At 37.6% G+C, this 13,878-nt stretch overlaps 1 protein-coding gene across 2 annotated transcripts in view; it reads right to left on the bottom strand.

The window, feature by feature from the left end:
• PLXDC2 (plexin domain containing 2) overlaps window positions 1-13,878 on the bottom strand; it is a 285,028-nt gene that overhangs the window by 58,579 nt on the left and 212,571 nt on the right. For both annotated transcript variants that reach the window (XM_050892239.1, XM_050892240.1), the window contains 2 exons: window positions 9,989-10,088; window positions 317-412 (listed from right to left, as the gene is read on the bottom strand). In XM_050892239.1, the coding sequence (XP_050748196.1) occupies window positions 317-412; window positions 9,989-10,088 (196 nt within the window). The remainder of the gene's footprint in view (window positions 1-316; window positions 413-9,988; window positions 10,089-13,878) is intronic.

The following is a 13,878-nucleotide window of genomic DNA, read 5'->3' as shown; positions in this document are numbered from 1 at the left end:
GCATGAAAACTGTTCTTTTTTTCTTGAGGAAACAAATTTAAAGGCAATATAATCATTCTTCTGAAAAAATGATTTGGCACAAATTTCATTCAAAACCTACTGGGAGCTATATACCTATAAACTAACTTGAGATACATGAGGATGCACTGGATAATGCATCATCCATCTTGGAATAAATCTGAGAGAGGATAAATGAATCTGTCCATGATTCCAAGTCCACAGATAAAACAAAGTATTTAAAATTGTGCATGTGTTGCTGGGCGGGCGGGGCTGTCCTTCCCAGATCTGGCTCCTGCTCATGTTATGTTTTACTTACTTGGAAGAGGTATCATTTCAACAGCTGAGAGATTGGTAATCTTTGACATCTGTAGCTCCACCCTGTGGTACTCATAAATTGTTCTTCTACGGACATCTACCAGGAAAGAAACATAAAAATATTTTCACACTTTACTATTTTGCAGTCTGTAGATCGTGAAAAATAGTGGATGTAATGATTGCTCACTGTTCCTTAGGTACACACATGGCACCAATTTTCCTCAAGAATATATTTTTGACTTTAGATATCATGAAGGAACATGTAAAAGGTATAGATAGAGAATTTTTTCACTTAAGAAACCATCAGAGCTGACAGAATAGGTACCTGTTCCTGATAAAGGATTATGAAAATGCTGAGTGTGCTCTCAAGCATCTTAGTCATTCATTTAGGCAGAGAGTCTAAAGTATACTGTTAGACATATTTCAGATGCTTGCTTTCCTAAGACATTTCTCAGCTTATAGACTTGAGAGAAATGCTTTATATGCTCACTTTGTCAGTTGTTGTCAAGATGTGCAAACAAAACCAATTTCATTGCTTAATCAAATTTGTTAGCTACAAGTTAACTCACATCTAAATGCACTAGAACATTTTTTCATATTATAACATTAAAGAAGACAAGTCTTCCTAAACAGTCAATGTTATGCATAATCTTTACACAATCTGCCTGCACCTAAGTCTCTCAAAGCAGAAATTCAATATAGTCAATGCACTGTTCTTATGGGCTTTGAACACACAGATGACTGTAAGACCCAAGCACAAGAAAAGTGTGAAAAAATCACATAATAGTTAGTTTCCAGATCAATATCCTATCATGTACCCTGAATATTCCAGATTTTAAGTGCACAGCTGCAATGCAGACTGGCAAGCTTGTACATTTGCAAATTAAAAGTACAGCCTATACTCCCAATCTGACGCAATAATGATGATTTCCTGGTGTGCTGGGTTGAAATTTATGTCCTTTTTTGAAGGCCTGCTAAACTAATTGAAATCAATGCTAAATACAATCATTGACCCTGTGGAATCATGCCAGAAAGGAATAAAGAGTTACATACAAAGGATTAACAAGTTGCTCTGGTCAATGGCTGGTCTGAGTCTACATGCAACAGAAGGAAAGGAATTGCAGACAGCCACAAACTCAATCTTAGGCGGTCTTCTGTGTTGCCAGCCCGGTATGGATTAGGGCACACCTTGTTGCTTGGTATAAAGGCTGTGTTTCTGCAGCTTGAAGTGGGCTTATGTGGGCTCCCCAGCTGTTAAGCAATCACATAGCGCCAAATCGAAGTGTTTTTCTCAATTTCTTGTTAGGAGGGTTGCTGTAGGCATTTTTCAGACAGAAAATGGAACCTCAACTAAGATCAATCAAGCAATAAATACTAATTTTTAAAGGAAGAGAGAAAGTGCACTAAAGTATCCTGTGGCTAAGGTGCCTCCTGGCTCAAGTGGACAAGGCTTTCTAAGAAAAGAGGGATGGCCAACCTCTAAAAGCACAAGTGTGGGAATCCCCCTTACACCACAGACAAAATAACCATCAAGCTACTGGTGTCAGTTGGAATAAACAGGGGAATCTCTGAGGAGGTGTGAGGAGGCAGAAGCAGAGCTGTGCTGCATGGGATAACTCTCTCCTGCATCAGCTGTGGGTGAAGCAGCTTCTCTGCCCTCTCTCACTGCATAAGCTCCCAGGCACAGGTAGGCAGTGTCTGGCTTTCAGACAATAGTATTTCTATTTAGCTCCAAATCATCACCTTTGCCAAGCAGTTCCTCTTGCCATTTATTTGAAGCTGACTTTGCTATGGCTTCACCCCTCCTGATAGCAGGTTTCTCTTTCGATATGAAATGCACCTATAATTGAGCTAGTTTTATGTTTTACCTGCAAAGTCATTCTGACTAGTTAAAAGACAGATATGGGGATGTGCCAGACGTTTACCCCAATAAATGCTTTAGCCATGTCCTTCAAACCCACTGGACAGAAAGGGGTTTCAAGACAAAGCTAATCTTGTGCTGGGGTGGCGAAAATCTCTTGCCAGCACTGAGAGGTTTATGCTCCCAGGATGGTAAGTCCCATAAAAGCACCTGCCAAATCAGAGTGATCAGGAAATGTGTTTGAAATGAACTCCTGCCAATGCTGAAGGCTGTAATTTGTTTCCACAGAAATCTTTATCCTTCTGTCCAAAAAAACAAGCAAATGAATACATAAATTAAAATGGTGGGTGCCTGCACTTCAACTGAACTCCATTTCATCTCATCAGTAGTGGTACAGACTGGTATGCTATAATCCTGTTTACTCTGAACCTTTCCTAACAGACTCCTCACAGGGCTTACAAGAAATAAGGAGCTTCTGGCTTTCCAAGAATCCAGTAAGAATCAGTGACACAGGTCACAGGCACTTTTTTCTCACTCAGTGCATGAAATTTCTAAAAAACAGTGATTTAAAGAGAATTAAGTTTGTTATCAAAAAAATCATTTCTAATCACGCATATTTCAGCACGACTGTTGATCCCATTAAATTCCACTGCCTGGTAGACTCAGGTTTGATCTTTTCTTCTTGAAGAAGAAGACTGTGCCAACCACAGGTGGTGAGTTTGCATACGAGGGATTTATCTGCTGTAAGAAACCTAAGCACAGAGGGGTATTTGCATAGTCACCTTCTAACAGCTTTGTATATACTTGCAGATAGGTGGTTGGAAACACGAGCATTCAAATTTTGTAAAAACATGCAGGTGTAGATTCTTTTGAAAGTCTGGCTTGAAACATGCCATGCTTAGCTCCTCAAAACGCACTTTTTCCTCCCTGTTTAGAATTCTGAGCCTGTATCCCCTTAACAAGACAGGCTAGAAAAGCTAAACTCAACAGGATAAACAAAAATGAATACTCTCCCCTGACACTTTCCTCCTCAACCTCTCCACACACACTCCTGCTCCAACCCAAGATGCACACTGCCTTTCACTCAGGTGGAACTTCTTCTTCTTTGTCTTATGCCATCTATTTAGCTCTTTTACAAACAAGTACAAGTGCAGAATCACAAAGAGCTTATGAGCCCACGTACTTCAGTATGAACCTTAACTTGACAAGAACTAGTGAAATAATTTGATGTAGTAACAGACAAAAATTTAAGCATCATGTTGCAGGTATTTTGCTGAAAAGAGGCATTACATCAGGTCTAACAGGGAAGGGAGGAAAGGAAAAGTACTTTCTGCATGCATATATACTTTTGAAGTACCATTCCTGGTTCTAAATTTCACAAAATATATATATATTCTTCTCCTAGTCATGAAAATATTGTATTTTTCTGTAGGTCTGAGTATCTCAAACACCCTTTTTAACTGAATGATGTAACTTATAATGCTTTTTTTCAATAACAGATTCTATTTTTTTACATTTGGTTTAATTTACAGCATGGCCCAAATTGTTCTTTGGTTTGTTTCTGTGGCATGTACATGTGCTATCTTTGAATACAAGGCCAAAGGCACAGTCCCTGCAGAAAAAGCTGAAGAAAACACCAGCTACGTGAGGTAAGTACATTCCTCACTGACCTAGAGAGATAACGTGGGAAGTCAGAAGGCCAATTGAAAGAATCCTTTCAAGGGATTAAGCAATGGATCAGTAAATTATAGATGTGCAAGATTCTGATGCAACAAAACATTTCTATGTAGTTTTATCACAGTAGTTTTAAACTAAATAATGCCATATAAATATTTTATGCAACAGAACTGCCAGAGTTAACTAAATGTACTAGATAGGGAGAGTGCTCTAGAGATGGAGCAGTGCCAGAAGAGCACCAATGACTTCCTAACGTACCTGAAGGGTCAGTAGCTAGTAATAAACCATTTTAAATATGTGTCCAACAGATGCACAATCTCTCTGGTACTTCTCCATCACATAATCACTTTTCCTCATACAGCATTTCTCAGCTAAAACCTGCAACCCAGTGAAATGTGAAAATATTGGAGAAGTCAATCTGATTTTTTAAATTATACGTTCACACAAATAAAAATCTTTGTCAGTGAAAGATTTCTAGGGAATTGAGATCGGCCATATACCCAGCAAAAACTGCTAAACAAGGCCATATGTATTCTTACAGCTGCACTTTCATTTTTAAGTCTCAGTGACAGAGAAAACACAAATGGTAAGAGGGTGCATTTGATTATGCAGAAGTCAATTTAAAGCAAACAATTTATGAAACATATCCAGCTTACACTGCAAGCAATTTGTGAAAAATATAAGGGATACAGAGGGTTGGGGCACAGCTGCTGTACTATACAGCCACTGGCTTTGCTTGATAGGGACTTTGTTTAGCACCACTGGCTGAATAAAACCTTCATGCAAATATATATTTTGCCAGCCTGGTATGTCTGATTGCCATCAGCATAAAAGGTAAGGGAATCAGAATGTCAAAGCAATCTTTGTTCTTTGTTTTTAACAGCTTCATATTGCTAAACTTATCAATATTAACTAATTAATTCTCGAGGCACTGACACCGGGATCAAACATGCCTGTAATCAAACCACCACCACAATTGCTCTTGGTCATTGGCTGTTACATACGTCTGAATCTAGATCAAAATTCAGATTCCCTAATTTATCATTCTCTTAAAAGTTACTAAAAAAATCCTTTAAAACGTGCAAGCTGCACCTCAAAGACGTATAATCTGTGAATAAGCAAACCAGTGAAGTAGGCTCTGAAAATACCTGCTTTATGAACAACGTAGAAAAAACTGTTCTGCACCAGCGCTCTGTGCCTACCACACATCATTTACTTTGAAAATCTCCATGTCCTTTCAGATTTACCCCAATTCCTGATGCCAGCTGAGCTGCTTTTAGTGCAGGATCTAGGTGTGAAAAACATGCTTTATCCCCTTAAGCCACCATGCACTGAACTGCCTAATTCTGAGGTTGGTCAATGGCCAGGTGAGGCTTTGGCTAAAATGAGAACATTTTAAACTTTAATCACCTTGTACCAGTCCCTGAAGTGCTGTTGTGCCACCAAAGATTGGCAGCATGCCCATCTCTTTCCCTCACTGCTCCTGAATCGGACATCTAGTGCCAAGGAACCCAGCTGCCTGGCTAAACCCTTTTGGGCCAGCAGACAAACATGCAGGGCTGAAGAGGCTGACACTCTGTGGAATTAGTTACACTAGTGGAAAGCAAGAATAAACACTGCAACTTTAGAGCGATAACTTTGGGGCCCACTTTGCACAGAGGTAAATGACAATGTTACGAGTAAGGCAGCAGCAAATTTGCCATTTCCCAGATGGTGCCACACCTTTATACAATAAATATCACAACATAAACTGCTAGTCTTCTTTTACCCTTCAGGAAGGTAATGCTAAGGTTCTTCCAGGGGCCTCACTGCTGTAAACAAACTGGAGAGAAATCGTCAGCAAACCGTTATAACATGCAAAGTTGTCACTTAATTATATGCTTGAGTTACACTACATATTGAGTGGCACTAATTGCACTGAAACTGGAATATTACTAACACACAGCTCAGCTACAATTTCATTTGTGTACACAGTGTTGTTGAGTAATTTCAGTGTCATTAAATGTTGGGTTGTCAAGGTATGGATTTCCTAAAACAGCTGTACCTAATACAGTAGAGGCCAAGATCATGGAGAAGAATGTCTCATTGTGGAGAAAAATCTAGCCATTATCTGTAAGTGCAAGACTAGTAACTCACTGTGTAGACCCCCTGAATCTGGCACACTCTCATTTTAGCAGTGTGTTTCATGCTGTCATGGAAAACAAAGCACAATCTGGGCAAGCTCACTGGTGGGCTTTTTCATTGCTAAAATAAAATAGTGGGTTGCAGCAAACGCTTTTTGATTTCTTCTTTATGCACAATAAACAGCTAATTGAAAGAGAAAAGGGAAGAGAGCACTGAAACAAAGGAGAGAAATGTAGTAACCCTGAAGGAAAGATGTAGGGGAAGAAAGATGGACATGAAATTAGAGAGAGATCTTGGGAGTCTGCAGAAGGGAGAGCAAAGGACAGTAGGTGGCTGAAAGAAGGACCAAGAACAGAATGCCAAGGATGGCTGAGAAAAAACAAGAAATAAGAGGGAACAGGTAAGAGAAGGTGGTTGCAATGGGACTGGGACAAGGTCCCTGATGCAGTGAAGATGCTGAAAAAAAGTGAGGAGAGAAGACTTGCTGGAGGAACATGTAACGCTATCCCCCAGCTTTGTCTTCACCAATCACGTGTTGTCTAACTGGAAGACATCCATTAAACATTCTTAGTGTCTTTGCTACAAAAGAAAAATTGTTAATGTACAAGTGTTCAGCCTGTCTGAAGAGGAAGAAATCAGGGTGGTCCCTCTAACTTATCAGACAAATCAGAAGCAGAGGTCCAGAGCCTGGTTCACTTCACTTGAATTACCTGGAAGAAACAGAAACTTTTCCTCTGAAATTAATCGATGGACTTAGTTTGCCATTTTGCTGCCATATAAATCTCAGAATTTAGGGCTTTTCTTGTTAACCTTGGTGTCAAGCAAAAATTCACTTCCCTTCACACATTACCATTCTTTCCAAAGCATCTCTAGAGTATATACAAGTATATGTATCTATACATATATATATAAAAAAATATAAAATAGTGGCCAACCTGCATCAATATAATAGCACCACATACAGGCTTGAAAATAAAGACATTGTCTATATATAAGCAGTAGTAGCAGATCAAGAAAAAAATCAAACATAGAAAACAGGCAGAAAGCCACCTGCCCAAAATCTCCCATCTCCATGCTCTAACTCTTAAAAGATAAGGTGAAAAAATGTAGGTACCTGTATTCTTTTAGGGACAGATAAAAGCAGTATTACTGCAAAGCCTTTATATGTAGGTGTATGTTAACAAAAATAGGTATGAAATGCTCAAGGTCCTCCATTTCAAAAAGTTCAGAAAATCCTTTCTTTTTGCTCTTATCTCTTCAAGAGGATCCTTTTCAGCACTCATTAAAATGCACTTTTGCAATGAAATGGCTGATCAAGAAGCATGTTTTTCTCTCCTCAGAATGAAATAGGTTTGCCTGGCTTTAGAACTCACCTTTCAGAAGTACTAAAAAAGTTATTACTAATGTTTTGGACAGTATGTCTGAAAAAGTCTGATAAATAGTTCTAAATCTTCCAAAATTACTTCAATAAAACTAGGACTATTATACTGAAATTTTAGAATGCTGAGCATACAGAGTGCACCAAAGACATTCAGCATTTTTGAAAATTGAGAGGATATTTTTGTTCAAATAAGCTTGTCTTGCACTTAATGTCTCTTTCCTTCTCAAATGCAAGATGTATACAAAAATAACTGACAAAACTCAAACATGAAACCTAACAGTATAGGGTTTTTTTTGTTTGCTTTGGTTTTTTTTTTTTTTTAATATACTAGCCATGAACATAAAGGGAAAGTGGGTTCTCTTGATGGAAAAATTTTTGCCTAAGTGGTAAGCAAGAACTAATAGCTATACTATCTTTGTCTTCTTTTGGGACAAACAGCAGTTTATATTCTTCCGTTGTCTTAAGGAGCTAACAAATAAAGTAAAACAACAATTCTATCATATCAGTTTTTCAGTAGTTGACTAGAGCCATGGTTGATTTAACACCTCTGAAAAACAAGAATGCAAGAACATGCATATTTTAAGAGCATCTGACCCTGGCTCTCTATGGGCCAGCATTATTTACCAGTTCTGTCAGGGTGCTGTTATGTTGCCTGTACATACTAATATAAACCTGTTTCATCGGAAGCACAATTTAGCTTCAGGAAAATCTACAGTGAACTGATGGTTCCTTTGATTAATACTAGCTCTAGTGTAAGCTGCAAACTAGCAAAAATAATCATGAATTACCACCATCCACAGAACCAGTTGTTAAGGAGAAAAGCAGTGCATTACACACAGTAATACAGAAATAATGCTATCAAAACAGTTGCTGCAGTAGCACATTTTAGACTCTTTACCCACATTCTATTCTTCTTATCTGCCACTCTTTAATATAACTTAATGAACAGAGAAGGTTTAAGATAAAACACTAGACAGATTTTCTAGTAATTACAGTCACTTCACTTAGCAGAAAGTGTCATGTGACAAAAAGGTTTACAGAAATACTAAAACCAGAAGACTAGTAAGTAACTGTGTATTCATCAAAAACCAATGTTATGTAGTGGTAGTAAAACAAGGTGCATGTCTGAAATATTGCTACAGAAAGAAACTTTCAAACTAGAATAAAGACTCACTTATACTATATATTTTACATACAAAATATGTAAATCTAAAATAAGTCCTTTAGTGTTGTTTGATGATGGAGGCCTGATGCCAAAAGATCTGCATACTGCTTGCATCTCTTACATTCAATTTCTGTGGGACTATTCTCATAAACAATTTGCACAAGTCAATCAACCTAATTTCCACCTGAATCCATTTCAGGAGCTCTTACAAGCTGAAGACTCACAGAAATATTCAGATCATTCACTTACAAACATCACTCAAATTGCTGAAATCGGTTGCCTAGATTCATTTGTTCCTAAGCACTCAAAAGCAATCCGTGCGACCATAGGCACATCACAACTATCTATCATACTTCAGAAACAAATTTCTTCCAAGACCTGATCTCTTAAGAGAAATCTGGGCATGCCAGCCTCCTTCACACTACTCTGAGTTCACAACAAGCAACAGATGCTACTGAAATTTTTCATTTTCCCCGTAGCAGGACATGTGAGACGTAGGATTTATACTCCCTCATATCAAAGATTATTTAAATGTGATGAGGGGATAGGATGAGCTGAGGGGCAATGGTACCTGTGACTTCAGTGTCAGCCCCATCTGCAGACTGCCTTAAAGATGGGCTGGATCGGGTCAGTCTTTATGAGCTTTACCTGTGCCACACCTCTGTCAGGGTTCACTTTAGGAGAATATGCCTGGACTCAGTCCTAGGAGGCTGGTTCAAGCACAGCTCCTTCCACCTACACCCTGCTATTAAGGGATCATCAAAAATTGAACTTAATAAATTCGCTCCAAATGTATAAATAAAACCAGCAGACTTGGAAAGTGAGAATACTCCCTAATGGCTAAACAACCTCAAAGTGTTCTGTACACAGTATGTTAAAACAAAGGATCAAGGAACTCACACTTGATTTCCTACTATTTCTTTTCGGTCAAGCCATACAAAGTATAATTAAAGCCAGAGGAAATTAAATGTCACCTGCATTACTGTTGCCATGACTATGTGAGCCCAAGATGTTATTTAATAATTATATCTCCTCTTCTTTTCTCTCACTAAAATGTATATATGAATTTGAAGTTCAGAATGTAAAGTATTGAGAACTTCCAGCCTGGATATTTTTCTCTTTTTGGATACAGATGATTTTTGTGAACAGGTTGCTTCTTCCCTAGTGTGGATATGGAGACATATTCCAGGTAAATTATCTTATGGAATACCAAATTGTGCTGGTTGACAGTTTAATTTTACATTATTTGGCTGGCCATATAGTTTTATTTACTTAATTTATCAGCTCAAAAGAAACAATGACAGAGAAAGGCACCCTGGGATTTATCAAGCAAATAAAATTACACTTGAATTAACAAGCTGAAATTAGCTAAGTGATTTGTTGTGCAGCTAATCATCCTTGATGAAATGAGCTTATACTCATTTCTCATCCTCCAAACCATTAGCACCACTACAATTCTACATACTGGGAATTTGCTGGATCCTGTGCACAACCACAAATGCATCTGAGAGTCCCACTTTCACTGGGTGGTTGGTCGAACTTATCTGTGTCACAGCGACAGGAATCTGCAAGACAAAACAGGAAGATATGCATGAAATATTGAAGTAAAAAAATTCAGACTAAAAATAACAGCACTGCCAGAATGAACATTTAACCAGTATAAATTAAAAGTCCTAAATAAATATTTTATACAGTACAGAATAATATGACTAACGATTTATTGAAGATTGAAATTACTGGTTTTAATTTTTATTTTATCCCAGTTTACTTTGCTTCTTCTATAACAATATTGACATCAACACTTCAAGGTGGAACAAAATTGTTAATGATGAAACAGAAAAGGGCAGTAATTTTCAGTAATTTATTTCCCCGAGTTGAAGAAAAAGTGGGACGATGTGCTAGTATCAGACAAGGAGGAGGAGGCAATACCTCTTGTCTACTGTTGAACACACAAACTCTGAAAGTTCAGCTTGGGATGAACATTTTAAAAGCTTATGGCTCAGTTAACTTGCACTGAAAACTGTTTGAAGAGCTATCTGAAGAGAGCTCTGGCCCAATGATATTAATGTTTAATATGTCTTGGAATAACAGGGAAATTATCAATGTCATAGAAAATGCGGAAAATGCCAGATGCTCACTTGCCAATATCTAGAGGAAGAAATAAAAAAGCTTGGATAGCCATAGATCAGTCCAGCTTTACATAACAGAGATATTGATGCTGGGCAACATAGTTGTATGAAAATAGATGTCAAGTTTGATTTCATTCTTTGGGCAAGATTGCAGCTTTGGCTGATACTTGTATAGATGTAATAGCTTTAGAATTTTGTAAGGTGTTTGACTTAGTGACATGTTTTATCAAAGACTGGGAAGGAAACATAAATTTACTGCCTAGCAGTTCTGCAAATGACACTAGCAGAGTAAAAAGAATGAAATGCCTGGATCAATTAGCAAAGTCAGACCTTGCAAAAATTGCAAAGTTATAACTCAGAGAAAAAAAAGCACAAGGTAGAGGTTTGGGGATCATGTTCTAGAAAGCAGCAGTTCTGGAAGGATTCTCAGTATTGTAGTGGATGAACAACTCCAGCTGTCAGAAGGGACATCGCAGCAAGAAAATTGATGTGGTATGTGGTTACACAAACAGTGAAATATAGCCTAGGAGTGGGGTGGCCATTTTACTTGTACCTGCACACTAGATCATTACTGCAAAGTTACACAGACTTTGGGAGGATCTATTTCTTAAAAAGATGCTGAAAACATAAGAGAAGGAAGATTAAGAGAGTCATAAAAATATTTTGAAAACTTTTGCAGTTCTCAAATGCCATTAACAGGAGAGTTAAAGAGCTCTATCTATTTGGCTTCTCAAAGGGAAAATGGAAAGCTGGCTAGATTACCATAAACAAGTACTGCCATGGGGCAAAATTACTCAGGGGCTAAAGAGTTTTTTCATCTAGCACAGAAAGATATAACCAGAAGCTGGAAGCTGCAGACAGATATCTTCAAAGTAGAATAAGCCACGTGTTTCTATGATTGAATGTTATTAACCACTGGAATAAACTACCAAGGGAAATTATGATTCTCTACCCATTGCTGCTTTTAAATCATAGTTCGGTATCTTATTTTTCAGTGTTGGCCTTCAGTTAACCAGAAATTACTAGGCCGAAGACAGATGTAACTGGATCAAGTGTAAGAATCTGAGATACAAGGTGCTAGCTCAGCTAATCAAATAGTCTGCTCTGGCTTTACCTGTGTAGAACTACCAAAATTATACTGTTGGCCAGTATTTTTCACATAGCAGAAAAATGTCAAAGTAAAAAGCTGGTTACAACATCCAGTGAATGAGGATTCAGTATTATCTACATGTCAATTAATGGCATGACTTCTGGTATTTGAGTTGAGCATCAGTAGTTGTTGTTGTCCTTGTTCCCAAAATATCATTTAGCTGTGCTTTTTCCTGATTACACTTGTAGCTGTCTAGGAAAAGTTAAATTTGAGAATATTAACAGAAAAAGTGAGTTCTGGTGAATTAAACAGTGTCATAAATTTCCATTTCTGTTACTTGATTTAGTGACTGCTTTAGCTGATTTATTTAGGGGTTCTTGCATACATGATCTGCTTTGGTATAACAAAAGGAATAATGTTAAACCAACATGAAAAACAGAAGTGGTTTGGAAATCCTGCTAGTAATACATCAAGTTAAATTAGGCTTATATCAGCTTAGCTATGATGCAGTTATTGGAGAATATGACATAAGAAGGCTGAAAGCCATATTTTCAAAGTCTTCAGAATAAAAGACTCACTGAGTTCAGAAATAAGTCTATAAACTTTCTCCAGCATGAAAGTATAAACAAAATACGGGAATTTTTCACAGTCTCAAAATACTGTAGAGAAAAGCTTATATTAACTATCAAAGAAACTGTCTTGGAGAATTTTGAGGAGGATACTCTAGACAAGCTATTGGAAATCAAGTTAGAAAAAGCACTGATGAGAAGGATGCAATGACTATTTCTTTTCCAAGCTAGAGAGGAAACACAGCAGATGAAGAAAGGAATCAGAGTTTTACGGACACAAAATGCAGTTGGAATTGGCATTATGAGTAGGTGTGTGACCAACAAAATATGCTCACAAATTTGGCAGCTCAAGGCACAAATTGTGTCTGACACATGAAAAGAACTATACCCATTTTTATGTGTGAGTGCAAACCAGGAGAAGTTGCACTCAGGTCTCCTTGAATAAGCGTCCTTAATTTTAAGTCTAGTGCCTCATCACATGCTTTTTCTGAATTTGTGAATAATTGAACAATTTGCATCTTTCCCTCAAAAATTATAACAGCAAACTAATTTCTCTCTTACCCTCCCCCCCCCCCCCCCCCCCCCCCGGAAGGAGTGATGGGTTCTTGCAGTACAAATGCCGCAAGTGGTCTGTTGTTTGGGTTTTTTTAATAAATTTATTTTCATTACAACTTGTTTCAGAGCTTGAAATTTTCAGTTTCACTATTTAATAAAAATTATGAATGACTCAGTGATATATGGTACTAAAATAGGATGCAGTAGCCAAGTTGAACAGAAAATAAGAACAAAAACTTCAGGAGAAGTTAGAAAATTTTGGAACAGAAATAACTCAGTAGATTTTGCCAAAATCCCTGCAGGTGTCCACGCTCTTGTGCTGGGCATTCTAGCGAGAGTGAAGAACTTGCGGAATCATTTTCTAAAACAAATAAGAAAGTTGTAGTAGGATCCAATCTAACAGAAGAAGCAGCCAAAATTTTGGATATATGTTTTAGAAACATAGTTCAGAAACAAGTGTTTCTGTAAGGTGTGGAAAACATAAATAAAGTTAGCATAGCCAGCTCTTCAAACTGAGGTACAGCCTGTGTCAAACAATTAGTCATACAGACAGAAATGCAAAGTAGAAGGGAATCCATGACCCAGGAAAACTCTTTTATTCCCTTGAAAAACTACAGTGTTATTAAACCTGTATTTACAAAAACACATGTTTATTTTTAAAGTGTGGAAAAAGAAAAAATTTTACAGAACTGAATACTTCAGTCACTTGGTGATGAGTGTACTGAGTGCCATTTTATAGGTGAAATCTTTTGAATGAGATGTCAAGATAAAATGGGCTTTTACCATATGATGGCCGATTAGGAAATACGTCCTTCTGACAGAAGGCTTGTAGTAAATGATAAAATAATTTTTTGAAAATTACAGTGAAACATAGGTAGCAAGCAGATAGCTGGTGTTCTGAATTCCTCACCTGAATGGCAAGATATGTCACGACAGGCTGACATGTCAAACAGTTGAACAGTAAGCTAGGAATGTGCAAGTGGTTGCTAATGGGTGGCAGGGGTTTTATGGC

This window comes from Gymnogyps californianus, chromosome 2, assembly GCF_018139145.2.
Source record: "Gymnogyps californianus isolate 813 chromosome 2, ASM1813914v2, whole genome shotgun sequence".
NCBI lineage: Eukaryota > Metazoa > Chordata > Aves > Accipitriformes > Cathartidae > Gymnogyps > Gymnogyps californianus.
Note: the sequence above shows the minus strand (reverse complement) of the source record. Positions and strands in the feature narration are given on the sequence as shown.